Source organism: Cyrtonyx montezumae, unplaced genomic scaffold, assembly GCF_038088225.1.
Source record: "Cyrtonyx montezumae isolate F1298 unplaced genomic scaffold, pur_monq_1.0 scaffold_19, whole genome shotgun sequence".
Lineage (NCBI taxonomy): Eukaryota > Metazoa > Chordata > Aves > Galliformes > Odontophoridae > Cyrtonyx > Cyrtonyx montezumae.
In genome coordinates, this window is record NW_027071925.1 from 822,764 (window position 1) to 838,486 (window position 15,723).

The 15,723-nt window shown below is 48.2% G+C and overlaps 1 protein-coding gene across 1 annotated transcript in view; it reads right to left on the reverse strand.

The window, feature by feature from the left end:
* SHISA6 (shisa family member 6) overlaps nt 1–15,723 on the reverse strand; it is a 215,597-nt gene that overhangs the window by 190,945 nt on the left and 8,929 nt on the right. Inside the window, exon 2 of the mRNA XM_065735121.1 lies at nt 11,888–12,048. Within this exon, the coding sequence (XP_065591193.1) occupies nt 11,888–12,048 (161 nt within the window). The remainder of the gene's footprint in view (nt 1–11,887; nt 12,049–15,723) is intronic.

Below are 15,723 nucleotides of genomic sequence, written 5' to 3' on the forward strand. Positions count from 1 at the left end.
AAAGGTGTCCACGGCACTGAGCACCAGGCAAGGAGGAAGAATTCAGTAAAAATAATTATGGAGGAGACGTTAAAAAGGAGGTTAGTGTAGGAGCTGAAGACTGCTACAAGCCTGCACAGTGGGACACAAAGTTCAATAGAAACCTCTGCAGTGTTCTCAGTCGTACACCACTGAGAAATGCGTCACCGTGGGAGAGTTTAACTCCCACCTCCAGACCAGAGAAATAATGCCACTGATTACAGGAAAGCCCAGTTTTTCTTCAGGATGCAGCAGCTGACATTTCTCCATTAGGCAGCAGGACCACCAGAGGTCACGCTGGTCGTGCTGTGGGACTAGGGCTTGGCTGCATCGTGCGGGCAGTCTAAATAGACTCCAGCCGAAGTATAGGTGTAACGTGACTGTCTGGAACACCAATGGACTAAACCGGGGTTCTGATGGATGATAAACTGCAGATAAGCCAGCAGTGTGCTCTTGCAGCCCAATAAACTAATGGTATCCTGGGCTGCATCGACAGAGGGCTGGCAGTGGGCACAGAGGAGATTGTCCCTCTCTGTTCTGCCCTCGTGAGGCCCCACTTGGAGCACGGTGTCCAGACCTGGGTGGGTCCTGGCAGCCTGAGCTGGGGGGCAGCCAGCCCACAGCAGGGTTGGGAACTAGATACTTTACGGTCCTTTCCAAACCAAGTAATTCTGTAATTCTATGATTAACCCAAATTCCAGTGCTGCCCTCTGCCACAGCAGAGATTGAGGGCAAAATGGAAAGGACACTAAGGTGGGTACGTCTGACAGGGAGGCTCATCTTTCACCTCAGCATCTCCAGTCAAGTAGCACCTGAATTCCTCTCTGATCATCCCTGGACTTCTCTGACGCTTATTGAGAAGCATGACCCACACAGCAAGCATCCTCAGAAGGACGAGGACATCAGCTAAACTGCAGCTCTGCTAACACCAGTCACTGGTGGGATGCAGAGAGGGCAGTCAGAAACCTGAGGAGTGGGGTGAAAAGCTCTTGAGATCCACAGTGCTCAGCCGCGGGGCAGCAGGGGGATGCCTCAGAGATGGCAGCAGCTGGAGACACCTGAGTGCATCCTGCACATAAAGAGCCCTTTCAGCTTCCCTTCCCCTGCCTGCTTCCTGATCACTGAATACATTAATATTTAAGTGGGATTTAGTAGAGACACTTGTTCTGCTGAGCTGGGCAATGTGGATGAACACTCTTGGTGATTTCCAGTAGCCTGAGAACTTCCTTGTGCCTGCATTTAGTCTACAGCATGGACACCTCATCATCTTTCTTGCATCCCCTAGCTAACACAAGAACTAATTCCTTTCAAACTTCCTGGAAGACAGCTATGCTTTAAGGGCCATAGCACTGCTTGCTATAAGGAGTATGGGTAGGTATCTGAATTCTGAGTGCAGGCTGCCTGCATGAGCAGTACAGAGATTTGTTGTATGGTTCCAGGACTGATTTGGATTTCACATTCTTCTGGCAAGCAAGATGTAGCCAGTATAGCTGCACCCAGCCTGTGGAGCTCGGTGAGAAAGGCTTTCTTGGTAGGAAAAACTGTGGATCCACGGAGGAGAGATGTGAGATGAAAGGCAGTGCCACAGAGGCTGCATTCCTGTAGTTTGGAGCTACTGGGTAGAAAGACATACGCCTGGGAACAAGTATTTAACTTACTGCCTTTTTAGTGTGCTTATTCCAGGAACTGGAGCACTGGTCTGTGAATGGCAGCAAATGAACATCATCCATGGGGTTTGTTTTGCAGAGCAACAGTTATACATAGAAGTGATTTAGCACAGGAAGATAGAGGTGCTGGCACAGCTGACAAGCCAGGAACAGATCTGGGGAGGAAGCTGCAAAAGGCCATCCCCATGCATTAGAATTATTTTCCCGGGGAGGATTTGGTGAGATGTGAACTACATTATTTGCTAATGTTGCAGCATAACCCTTGTCCAAAACCCAGGAGAGTAAGAAGGAATCTTTCCATTAACTTCCCTGATTGTAAGTAGTATTGTGACAGATGTACTCCCATTTCCTTTCTGCTCAAATATTTTAAATCAATCAGAAAGAGCAGTTACATTTGTCCTTTCATGGAGAAGAGGATCGTTCCCTCTTAAGTACGCCCATATAAATAGCCACAGGGGACTCCTTCCAGCTACCTGCACCAAGCAGGATGGTCCGAGGGTAATAAAGCTTCCAAGCAGAGGAAGGGAGGCAAGATCCCTGAGCTGAACACACATGGCTGGTTTGCCAGAAGGAACATGGACTTGCACGACGATAAGGGCTGTTTGCAGCCAACAATAAAAGCTGCCTCCAGATCCTCAGCGTGAGCCAAACCTTCCTGCTGTCGTTCAATCCAGGAGTCTGTTTCAAAGCCTTCAGAAAACAGCCCTGGCATATCACAGAAGGTGGGAATACCCACAGATGTGAGCCTCAGGAAGGAGAAGCCAACTGCCTCGTGTACAGAGCACAGCTGAAAGGAACAGAGGGGCAGCCCTGCAGACGCTCCTCATTCATTGCTGTGGCTGAGTAAGGCTTGAGACAGGGCAGTAAGGGAGAACAGGCAAAACTTCAGAGGATTTAAATGACTAAAACCACATATCAGCTAAATTTTCAGTGTTGTGAGCGGTATCTTCTGCTGGAGACGCTCCCACTTCTCCTAATAAAAGATTGGGAAACTTATTTTCCTGGATAAGCTGTTCAATACCAGCATCAGTAGTGAAAGGCAACTGCTATCACCTGTGTTCTCACATCTCTGTACGCTGAGCTGGAAGCCTTCCATGGCCACGATGGCCTTGCAGTGCCGGTACCACTGCAATTCACGCAGGCTATGGCCAGTGGTCATCTGTGGAGATCATCACCTCTGCTGTAATGCCAGGATAAAGGATAAAGGGCCAAAGCTTTGCTGCAGTACATTTCTGCATCATTTTAAGTCAGAAAACCAGCAGGGTGGTAAAGAAAACAAGGAAGCTGAAAGTGATGAAAGCATAGATTGAGTCACAATATTTGGGCTGGGGTCCAATAAGAGGGGAAGGAGAGCTTACTGATTAAGATATGTTCTTAACTGGAGGATTGCTTCCAGCTCCTCACCTTTGTTTATATAGCGTGATAGGATCAGCAATCATGAAATGGGAGAAAGTCAACAAGTATAAAGTCCTTATAAAGATTTCATTCCTCACAGTGTCAAAATCAAGCACTTGCATTACTTTCTGGAGGCCAATTTAATTGTTGTCAATACAAGTTGCAAATTGGCTTTAACATTTTAAATTGATGTTTTCTCTAAACTGGTCTGATTAATGGAAAAAAACATTGTGTTTCTGCCTTTCATCTGAAGATCTAATGCATTTTACAAACAATAATTGATCCAGCACTGAGCATGGGAGCAGACAGGGGTAAGCCAACCTGCTGCAGGAATGATTTTACCCCCCACCACTGCCCAGCAGAGCTGTGCGATAGCACAGGGCTTACCTGCCTGTTGTTTTCTTTTTTTCTCCATGGAAACTACTGAGAAACTTAGAACTAAAACACAACCACAAGCCACTGGGGGTCAAAAATGAATTCTGGAAAGTTCTCAATGTGACAGCATGGAGTTACTGCACAGGGAGGAAGGACAAGGACACCTTTGCCCAGGGGCAGATAAGTCATTGATCTGCCCATGAACATGGGGCTTGGTGGGAACAGGCAAGCACGCAGGTTCAAACCAAGAGTCTGGGGCTCACATCACAACCCTGCAGAGCAGGGCTTCCCAGCTTGCTGCACCTGAGTCCTTGGGGGTAGCAGTGTTCCCCAGCGGTCGTTCTCTGAACATCTTCATCAGTGATGTGGATGAAGGGACAGGATGCACCCCTGACATGTCTGCTGATGGTACAAAGCTGGGAGGAGCGGCTGACACCCCAGAAGGCTGTGCTGCCATTCAGTGAAGAGCCTGAGAGCTGGGCAGGGAGGAATCTGATGAGGTTCAACAAGAGCAAGTGTGGGGTCCTGCTACTATAACAGGCTGGGGACTGTCCTGCTGGAAAGGAGATCTGTGAAGGATCTAGGTGTCCTGGTGGCCAACAGGGTGACCAACGAGACAGCAGTGTGCCCTGGTGGCCAAGAAGGCCAATGATACCTTGGGGTGTGTAACAAAGAGCATGACCAGCAGGGCAAGAGATGTGACTCCTCACTCTGTTCTGCCCTTTGGAGGCCCCATCTGGAGCATCGTGTCCAGTTCTGGGCTCCTCAGTTCAAAGCAGACAGGGAACTGCTGGGGAGAGTCCAGTGGACAGCCATGAAGATGGCTGGGGACTGAAGCATCTCCCTATGGGGAAAGGCTGCGAGCCCTGGGGCCGTTCAGCCTGGAGAAGAGAATGCTGAGAAGGGTCAATATCAATGCTTATCAATATAAATATCTAGAGGGCAGGAATCAGGAGGATGGGGACAGAAGTTTTACAGCAGTGCCCAGCAACAGGATGAGAGGCCGTGGGCACAAACTGGAATCCAGGGAGCTCCATCTGACCATGAGGAAAAGCTTCTGTATTATGAGGGTGACAGAGCACCGGCATGGAGGTGGTGGTGTCTCCATCTCTGGGGATACTCAAACCCATCTGGACACTTCCCTGTATGACCTGCAGTAAGGAACCTACTCCGGGGAGGTTGAACTGGGGGATCTCCAGAGTTCCCTTGCAATCCCTACAACCCTGTTACTCTGATTCTGTGATCACTCACCCAGATGCTCTTCCCACATTAACACTAGGAAAGCCTGTTTCAGCCAGTTTCCCCCTTCTCCACGCGTTCTGCTGTCTTGTACTCAGCAAGCTGAGTTTCCCTGTGAGGCTTTGTTTCAAAGTAAATCTATATGCTTAATCCTCCCTCCTGCTCACAACTTGTATTAGTCTCTCTTAAAAAAGGATGCTGTTCCCATAGTAACCCCGCATTTCTGGATATCGCTGTGGATGATAAGCACTGCCGTGCCCGGCCTTGTGGCTCTGGGACTGCACTTTGCCCAACCAATGCTAAATTCCACCAAAATACTTTTACCAGGGGCCTAATATTTATCCTGCAGCTCTGGATGTTGCTGCTGTTGGGGCTATGTGGCTCACATGAGTATCAAGACTACCCAGATCCTATATTTATTTGTGTGTATACACACACGCACTCCACCTACCCATGTTTTTCTCCACAGTGAAGACTTCTTTAAACATTTTTTAAAACACTGCCACTCGTTAGCTGCTTTGATGCACGAAACCCTGACATCAGTCAGCACAAATATTTGGAAGTGAGACACGAGACGCTGGAAACGTCGTCGCTTTTTATTCTCCAAGCAGCTCACCACACCATACATTTGCAGTGGGGATATTTTGCTGTCTCATGGAGCTTGTTAGTGGGGCAGAGTTTTCCCAAAGGTTCCTTTTCACTGATTATCCTAAAACTTTACAGTTTTTCTCTCAGGAGAAGAGAATAAATCAATGGCTGGAGGCAGGAGTAGGTGCAGTCCCAGACGGATGGGGGGGGATGGAGGCAGACTTGTTGCTGTTGGTGGGCAATGTGTGCTAAGTCCTTATGTTGTCTACAGCTGAACAGCCCCGTGGCAGCATATCCCAACCTCTGGCAGCAGCTGAAGAGGAAGGGAATATGCCCAGAAAATGAGATAAACAAAGAAAGAGTGCACAGATTAACAGCTCTAATTGAAATCAAGCGGATCTCCCATATCTTGAGCTCACGAGAGATAGCATTGTAGCTCATTTACCTGACTTTCTGACCCATCTTTTCTCTTGGATTCCAAATATTTTGGGACAAGGAGCCTGCTGTCCAGCACAAGTATCAGGGCTCTCATTGGCTGCTGAGATGTAAGGCTGAAGGAGCCAGGTTCTTGCCTCTGCTGTGTGCAGAAGAAACTTCCCCAGGCACTGAGAGCAGGGTGGTGGGATCCATGCACACAGCAGCACGTACCAGCAGCAGGGCTATGTGGTGGGAAGGTGGTGGTCCCGAGGCATAAATGACCCAGGGATAAGACTTCAGGCATTTCTTTTGAAGCCGATGCAGTAACACTACCTGCCTCTTTGTGATCCCTTTTCCCATCTCTGAAATGGAGATTGGCACTGTCAGAAAGGGCAGGAAGGGCTCAGCTGCCCCAGCACAACTAAGTGAATACCTGAGTTTTCTGACACTTTCTAATCTAACCTAGCTCCTTCCAGCACCTCACAGTAAAGGAGATAGCAGGCAGTGTCCTATCTTAGCTGCCCTGCACCACTTCTGGCAGCATCCCCCTCACCCCCACTCTCTGCTGGACTGATCCTCCCTTCGGCAATGACATCCCAAATGCCAAGATGCTGAGTAACTCTGAATGCTCTGAGACAGAAAAAGCTGACATTTCCTGGCTGTTCAGAAAGAGCATTAACCCATTTGGGATTTTCCTGGGTGGGAAAGCTGTGGGAAGGACAGGGGATAACCGCAACAGAGGTGTGCCTGGAAGAGAAGCAGATGGAGTGGCCTCGACTTGCCCTATCTTCTGCAGATCCTAGAGGTTTTGGAGCTGCCTGCTTCTCTCTATGAGAACGGTGAAAAGAAAAGCTCTGTTCCTGGAACTCTGAGTGTTTTCCAAGCAGTTTCCCTAATTCCTCTCCCCCCTGCACCTTAACTAGCTTCTTACAATGGAGCACAGGGGCTGTAAAATGCTACTGTGGGGACTGGGGGATCATTTTACACCTGCTTTGTATTCCCCTGAACAGCTGTAAATGACAACACAAACTGTGAAGCAGCAGGGAATTTGAACGCCTTCGACATACATTTCGACACTGATCTTTGGTAAATTAATTCAAATACTTGCTGGGGATTTGGGGGAGAAGCTGGAGGATTCGCTGAATGAATAAAGGAAGCAATCCGAAGCAGAGAGCAGCTGGAGCCCTGGGGGAGAGGAGGGATAAGGAAGGGGGAGGGGTGGATGGAATAAGACCTGGATGATGTGGAGGAGACCCACGCGTCAGCTCACCCTGTCCTTACAGTGCTCCTGTCCTGTGCTGCGGTTGGGATGGATGTGCTCCTTCTGCTGCTCTACCTATATTTGGTTAGAGATGTTAGCTACAATTTCCATAAAGATTAAAGGCCTCTCCTGCACTTGTTCACATGCAGAACAAGCTCAGAAGATGCCTCTGGGTGGAAGGCGCCGCTGAAAACAGCACTTTGAATATGTACATCTCTGGAACATCCTGACTCAAATGGCTTATTAAAAGCCTTCCCCAGATATATCAGGCTAATCAGAGCGCCAGGCTGTGTTGTTTGCTGCATTCAAAGCTGTAATCCTGTCAGTAGGCTGTTCGTCACACCTGCAGGCACCCCCCCTCCTTACAGCAGGTGAATTTTCTGTGCTGGCAAATGATCTCAGCCTAGCCCAGAGGTCAGCTCTTCACCTGCATGTCTGGGGCTGGTTTCAGACCAAACTCAGCATATTCTGTTGGTGAGGTCATGTGGTATTAATAGAACAAAAGAATATAAAATTAGGCCAGATTCTCTGATCCAAGCCGCTCCCCCCTCCTCCACCCACCCCCCCTAAAAAAAGAAGAGTTTTGTGACTGCTTTTTTAGCTTCCTGATCCTGCAGGTAGTGAGAAGCAGCATGAGTCCAGGCACAGGTTTTACCCAGCTGCCCTGTGCCTGGGGAGGTGACATCTTCATCACCGAAAGCACTGCATGGTGGCAGCAAGGATATCTGTGTCCTGAACACACTTGGAAAGATTCTCCTCCCACAGATCTTCCCACGTCAGTCTAATGGATCTGAGTATCCCCTTTCTCAAGCAAACTGTATGAAGAAGTGTTGGTACAGAAGAACCAGGATAAGAGAAGAAAGGGCCCATGCTCACCTGCATGGTGGTTAGTCCTGAGCTGTCTGCTCCACCACAAAGCAGTCAGAAACCTCCAATCTGACATCTCCTGCAGGTCCTTTGCTCAGCTGCATTTTGGGATGAAAGACAAACAACACCTTGCATCCAGCTTTCACAAGGCCTTCCAACCCACTGTTGTCTAAGCTGAAATCCAGCCATGATTTTTCCACAAACACTATGGGCTATCAGCATCGCTGTCAAAGGCACTGCCCACGTCTTTCCTGACACATCAGAGGGCCGTGGACAATGCAGAAGCAACACCTCCAGTTTCTCTGCCCCTTGTGCCAAACACAGCACCTTCCTCCACGGGAGACCCGAGCTCCTGTCTTTATATTGTTTGATAATGTTTGATGTTTTCCAAGCCCCTAGAAACTGCTGTCCTTTCTCCTGTCCCTCCACGTTCCCATCTATGTTTGCTGGCCATCTGCTGAACAAAGGAATGGCACCAACCTTCACAGCAGATGTCAGGAGAAGTAACATGTCCAAGGACAAACACTGGGGAAACATGACCAGAGCTTTCCTTCCAACAGCCCTAAGATGTGGCCATGATGGCAACACTGAAAATGCCAACAGATAGCTAGATGAGAGGGATTTCCTGTAATCTCAGACTCATCATGCTTTACCTGTTACTCACAATAGCAAACAGTGAACTAACAGGAGGTCTGTGTGGGCTGGAGGAACGTTCCTGTCTACAGACAGCACTGTAGCTCATACTAATTAGGTGATGCACAGCTGGAGAAGTGTGCTGTGACCCAAGAAATCTGTAAGGCACAGCTTTCAGCTTTCCTTATCTGCAGAGCACTCCCACCACTGAAACAGCAGCACCATGTAAAAGCCAGGAAGAGAAACGTCAGCAGCAGCGAGGGCGGAGGGAAGCAGAGATGAACTATTCCCTGCCATCCCAAAAGGACTTCAGCTTGATTCTCAGAGGCAAGAATCTCAGGGCAGAAGCCCTTCAGACACGTGGGTCCACCAAGAAGGAATGTGTTTTCCTTCTGACTAACACCTGGGGAAAGTGGCAGCTGTAAGGCAGCAGGCTGAAGCCTTGAAAGCAAGCATCCTTACCAGAAAAGAATGGTCCCATGGTAGTAGTTCCCATGTTTAGGACAAAGAGCCCTACTTACTCTCTTTCCCTTTCGAAAAGCATCACTTAGACCAGAGTCCTTCTGTCTCAAATCTCAGAGGATCAGAACACATTTAACACCAGCCTTCCCGCCCCACTGCAGAGCTCCAAGAGCTCTAAAAGCACCTATGTGAGGAGTCCTCTTCATGTCTGCCTTGGTCTTAAGCTCCCCTTTGGGCACCCGCAGTGGATGGAGGCAGTGGGAGGTGGGCACTGCCAGGAAGGATCAGGAAGCACCAAGCATGTCATGCACCTTGGCCATCCCCTCACAGCACTGCTCATGCTGCTTTGCTTGGACTCTGCTGCCTCGAGCATGGGTCACCTCAATTTGTCACTGTCACCCACCATCATTCTGCTCAGTGACACCAAACAAGGCTGACAGCAAAATGGAGCCATGGTTTATTTAGCCAGACTTAAGGGTGATCTTCCAGTTAGAGGTTTGGAAACACGAGTTCCAAGCAAAATAAATATAAAGCTCAGCCTCAGCCTATGTGTAACAGCTATAGCCCTTTCTGGTTGCTTAACCTCCCTTATTCTGGAGACCTGAGACAAAGCACAGCCAGCAGACCTGATGCTTCAGTCTTCTTAAGTCAATTTACAGCACCAGCAAGCATTGCTTTACCTGAGTCCTAATACTACGTGTTGTTGTCTCAGTTTCCACCCCCAGCTTACCCTCATTCTCTCTCTCTCTTTTTTTAATTCTTATTTTCAAAAAGCAAGGATGGATAGTGAGCCCTCTTCCACTGACGTGCTGGAGCTTAACAACTCTCTTCTAGTTTAATGTGATATAACCCAGTTTTGTTCTCCAACTTTTCCTTCTCCCCCAACCTTAAAGATTTAGAATTCACTCATACAATTTTCTGATTCATGCAATAATCGGAGTAATCAAGTACAGTTATGATGGAGCATTGCCCTATTCTGCAAATGAAACAGTATAAAAAAGCATTAACTGTATAGCTGCTTTATGAGCTCGTGATCTTTTGTAAGTGATTAGCTTTCTGTCTCCACTGATATATGAGAACATGTTAATAACGGACAAAAGTGAGCCAGGAACAAATCCTTTTTGGGCAAACTACAAGAGCAAGATTTCCCTTCCCAGCTTGGCTGGGGTTCAGGGGGACAATGCATCCAAGTGGCTGCCCCAGGCAGCTGAGACCGATGGCCCCTCCAGCTGAAAGTGGCTGTGGCAGGCTGGGCTTTAAACAAAGTTCCTTTCCTCCCTATCTGGATTTGTGAATATTTGTGCCAGCATCTCACTCATGCACCCACTCTATGATCCTTGAATCCTTGGGTGCTTCTGAAGTCCTAAGGGCATCCGTTGATACCATCAACACACACCAGAGTAAAGTACTGCAATAAGCCATTCTCCTTGCAAACCTTCCCGTTTTCTTTTTTCAGCCTTGGCAGTGCATAAACACGACATGCTTCCAGTATCTAGCTGGTTTCTGCTGCAAGCAAGGAATTTCATCTGCATCTCCACCTTCCCTGACCCATGCGTGCTCCCCCCCAACTGGAGCCAATGGGAAAAGACAAAGTGTCCTCAGAAGGGGTTTGCTTCCTTGCAAGGTCTGTGTTAGAGATGTTCTCCAGAGGAGCCTGTACCTGTTCCCTGTCCATACATCCTCACTTCTTGTGTTTCTCTCGTGGGTTAGAATCACACAGCTTCTCACAAGCCAGCAGATTTGCAAAAGCACTTTCCTCTTACAGTCAATTCAGCTCATGTACCATTCTCCAGCCCAACATTTCATCTCACACGTATAATTTCCTGGCATTAAAAAAAAAAATACTGAGTTTACTGGCTTCTAAGCAAAAACTGGAAAGAGAAGAAATCCTTCTGCCTTCTCAGGGAAATTATTTTGTTCCCAGCAGCAAAAAAAGGCCTTCCAGAGAAGGCAGTCACCTGGTTCTGTCTCTGTAGGGTGATGCACATCGCATCCCAACCCTTCCAACAGTCACTGCAATAAGGCCATGGGAGCAGTCGGTGCCTCCAGCCATGGCCCTTCCTGCACAGAGGGGAGCACACCGAGCCCTGCAGGTCACAGAGCAGCCCTGCTCCCCCAGAAGGGACCATCAGCAAGAGCCCCCCTGACTGCTGGGTGACATAGGCTGGGAGATGCCATCCAGAAACTTCTGTGGGAAGCCGAATAGCTTGTGACTGAATGAGGGCATATCTTTGAGGCACACATCCAGTTGCAGCTGAGAGATGGGAAGTGATGGGAAGCCTACCACATCCCACTTAATGAAGATGGTCAGAAACCACCGAGGCATTGTTCTGACAATTATCAATACATAAAGCTCTGAACAAACCAGAGTCGTTTCTTGACCTAAGAGGCAAGCATCCTGCTCCACTGGGGAAATCAAGGCAATGAACACTGCTTTGCCTGAATTCACCCAGAAAAACGTCTCTGTGTCTTAACCCCCAGGCCAGTGCTCCTGGAGGACCTCAAGCTGGTGTCCTTCAGCCACTGGGACACCACTGGGGTCACCTTCAACACTGTGCTCCTGGCACACGCCTGCGGTTCACCCACATGGAAGAGGTGGGCTCCATTATGTGGATGTCTTCCTTCTCAGCTGCTGTGCGTGGAGAGCCCAATTATGCTTGACAGCATGTGTGTTTGGTTGGAAATACACAGTGTTCTGAGCTTAATACAAGCATTTTGGTACGAGTTGAATTCATACCTCGCTGATTCGGAATTTTTAAGATGCCCAGAGAGAACAGCTACTCTGCTCAGCAGAAACCTTACAGAAACCAAGAATCCTTGCACTGCTCCGCTCTATCCGACCGCCTTGGAAAACCGTTTATAATCCTAATTTTAGGTCTGCTGTAGTCAAGTGTGACATCCTGCTGACTTCTAACACAGCATTGGCACAAGCAGCTCGGAAGGGAGAACAGAACGCAGCACTTACCTGCGTTGCTTTTGGAGGTGCGCACAGGGGTGTAATGGTTTTTGGAAGATGTCCGGACTGGAGTGTTTTCTTTGGGGGAGGTATCTATGGCCGAGATAGTTTCTCTTTCACAGTGTGCTATTGGGATTGGTCCCTGCTGCCTTAAGATGTCAGCCAGAGCCCTGAGGGGAGAGAGAGAGAGAGAGGGAAAAAAACATATTTTCACAAAACGGATGGAACGGCATTCAGCATCTTCACTTCCACAGCTGCTGTATGAAACCTGCAGTGCCTGGATTTCTACCACGAGCAGAAAAAAGCAACGAAACAGCAACAGAAAAAAATCTGTCTTAAAAGCTCAGATGCTTTGTGTGTGTGTATGTCTGCGGCATGAAGTTACAGGTTTGCTCGGCTTCTGTTGGTCTAAGACTGAATCACACAACAAGTCCAGTCCCCACGCTTCATACACCCTGTCCCCACACTCCGTAAGTCCTCACTTCTCCTGCTAGGACCTCAGTACATAGTAGAGATGGGAATGGGTTTCTTAGAGTAGAACAAGCAGCCCATAAGAAAAGAACTAAAAACATCTTCATGAGTTAGTGACAACACAGCTATTATCCCATTTTAGCTATTTGTCCATTAGAGACTCCTTTAATGGTTCTGAGGTCTCACTGCTATTCCAACAAAAGCAATGTCACAGAATTCAGCAGCATTCAACATTTTCCCCTTGGATGAATGGAGACTCAAAGACTTTTTCCTCCGTGAATATCAGGGACACAGTGGAACAATTATAGCATGAAATGTACTGATTTTCCCAGTGCAACCACAAGCTATCTCTTAAGCCATAGGAGAAAGGGAAAGGGGTGGCTTGTGTGGATTGTAAGGGACAGCAGCATTTTAAAATGATGGAGTTTGAAAGGTTCCTTTCTCTTGGCAGAGGGAATCTGCCTAATGTCACCTCAGGTACCAAGAAAGAAGCAAGGAGAAATTCCTCCACTGCATATTAATAAGAATGATGATGGTGCTGCTCATACCTCCTAGCATTCCTTAAACATCGTATTTTTGGTCTTTTATGTGAGAAGTAGTGTAGGACCTGAGTCCGTTCCATTTTCCAAATCATTTCCCTTTCAGGCTGCCATCCTTGTACATAATGAATTGCATCACTAATGTGTACTACCAGAGGAACTCTTGGAAGATCTCAGAGGCTGCAGGGAAGGAGGGCATTAGTTCACAACCACCCTCTGCAAAATAAGAATACTTTTTATCTTCATCTGGTTATTTCTTCTTTGTAGAGAGAGCAGACACAGAGGCTACAAACAACTGCATGATGCGTGTATGTGCATACTTAGTGACACGTAGGGATTAAAGAGGGCCATCAGAGCACAGAGCTCAGCACCCGGTATGCTGCTTCAGAGACAACACTTTCTCTAGAGGTGGAAGGCTGGCAGAACTGAGCCTTCAGTACCTATCTCCAAGAAATATTAAGCATCAGGTGCCCATTAGAGGATATCAGCAAGACAGAAAAGCAAAGAATAATTTTTCAACCCCACTGATGGTATTAGGACTGTTATTTATGGCCCATAGCAGTTTGGGCTCATTCTGAGCACTTGTGAAATACTCGTAGTGTCAAGAGTACAATCACTCAGAGTACAGAGAAAGATGAGAGCGTGGATAACACTAAAACACGATATCCCACATAGCTTCATATAACAGAGCCAGCTGGGCAAAAGGGTCGGGTCACTGAGATGGGGCTGCACAAGCGTGTTTGCAATACTAAGAGGATGGATATCCTGCTGATGGGTGCTGCACTGCAAACAGAAGCACACTGCTCTTGGAGGTGCACAGCAAAAGATCGAGAGGAACAGCACAAGGGCTGAGGGACCTCCAGAGACCTCTTCTGACCTGAATTCTGCCATGTTCACACTACACACTGCTAGACCTGATACAGCTGCCTCTTCTCCTAGTGTTACACCTTCCTGAAAGGGGTTCAATACAGTCTCAAGAAGAGCTTCCCTGCCTCCCATGTGCACAGTTTGCTTCCCTTCACTGAAAATGACTTAAGTACTCAATGGGAACACGTTCTGGTCATACTGGAGCCAGCCATCCTCTTGGTCAGCATCTACATGAAAGCTGAACCCAGAGCATGCTGCCCTCCATGAGGACCAAAGCACATATCTGGGTAATACTTCAGCTTTTGAACAGCCCCCGGCAGAGCCATGCAGGGTTACAGGCAAGGTCTGAACCCACTGTTCCTCACCATCAGCACCCGTAAAGGTGCTATGCCCCAGCCACACCAGTCAGGACACAGCTGGGTGACAACAGTGCTCACTTTGTTCTTTTCTTTAATGTCTGTGGAAAAAAAGTCCTGCTCAGAAGCAGCAAAACAAACCAATACAGGTGAAGGTGAAAGTCAAACTTGGATCAAGCTGGTCAGTTCCTTGCCAACTCAATCACACCGCTGTGCAGGATCCAGTTTATTTCCATTCAGCACAGAGGGCTGACCCCCACACCAGTGGGAGATCGGTCACAGCTCACTGAAGAAAGATGTGATCAAGTTAAGCCTTTTAGATACAGTTATACTAATTGTCCACTGAAAAAACTTCAAACTGGGTTAAAACTCTCTTGAAATGTTTGGGTCTTGCATGTGCAGCCATTCAGGTGCAATTAGTCTCACTGATGTCACAGCATCCTACACACCGAGGCACTCCAGATGTCGCCCTGTGATGACACGGCTCTTATCTCAGGAAAACAAACCTCACCCACCAGGACATGCTACCTGTGGCAGCAGAGAGAGCAGCCAGAGCTGCGTAACTGCACCATCATATCCCGAGAGAAACATTCCTGACAGCGTTTTCATTAACGTCACCTAAGTGAGAACACTAATGCTTCATTCCACGTAAAGCCAGCACAGAGATACTGACATCAGCGTGGACTGGCAGTGTGGGAGCAGAGCTGTGATGATGACAGGGTGTCCCAGGTAGTGGGTATGGCAGCAGGGAAGTTGTCACCTAACTCTGGCCAAGGGGTGGCCTAAGTGAGCTCCTTGGAAAAGGATCACAGAGGGACGACGGGGGGGGAAGAAGTCGTGGCTGTTTTAGAAAAGGCTTGCTGTAAATACAATGAGAGAAGAAACAAGACAGAAGCAGGAGAGTGGCAGGGCTGGGTGTTAGATGGGAGTCTGGTGCTGAAAGATGCAACCAAAAGAATTTGCAGAAGAGACAACTCAAGGGTGATGTAAGCTGGGAGAGAGGCAACAGCAAAGGGTGATGGAAAACCAGAACAGAACAAGGAGAAAGCGAGCAGAGGATGATAAAATGAGAAAACAGAGAGGAACAAACCACAGTGAAGAACAGGTAGGGCATGAAGCCCAGCAGATATGCAATGAGTTCGTAACTCAGTCTCAGAATGGAGATGTGGGGAGGGGTTGGAGGAGCCTCTCTGTTCAATAAGACAGTAACTAACCAGTAAAGATTTTGCAGGATAAAGGATGTGAGCCTCCCTCTCTGCTCAGTGCAGGTGAGGCAGAGCTGCAGGGCTGCGTGCAGTTCTGGGCTCCCCATGGTGCTCCCCATGGGCACCCCAGAGCAAAGGGTCACCAGAGTGATTCGGGTCTTAAAGCACCGTGTATGGAGGAGAGGCTGAATGAGCAGGGACACAGCCTGGAGAAGGCCCTAGGGGATCTCCTCAGTGTGCACCAATGCCTGAAAAGAGCACAGTGGTGACCAGGGACAGGACAAGAGGAAAAGGGCACAAATTTAAACATAGGAAATTCCATTTATGCACAAGATAAAAATGTTTTGCACTGAGGGTGACAGAACACTGAGACAGGCTTCCCAGTTTGTCAGTCTCCATCCACAGTG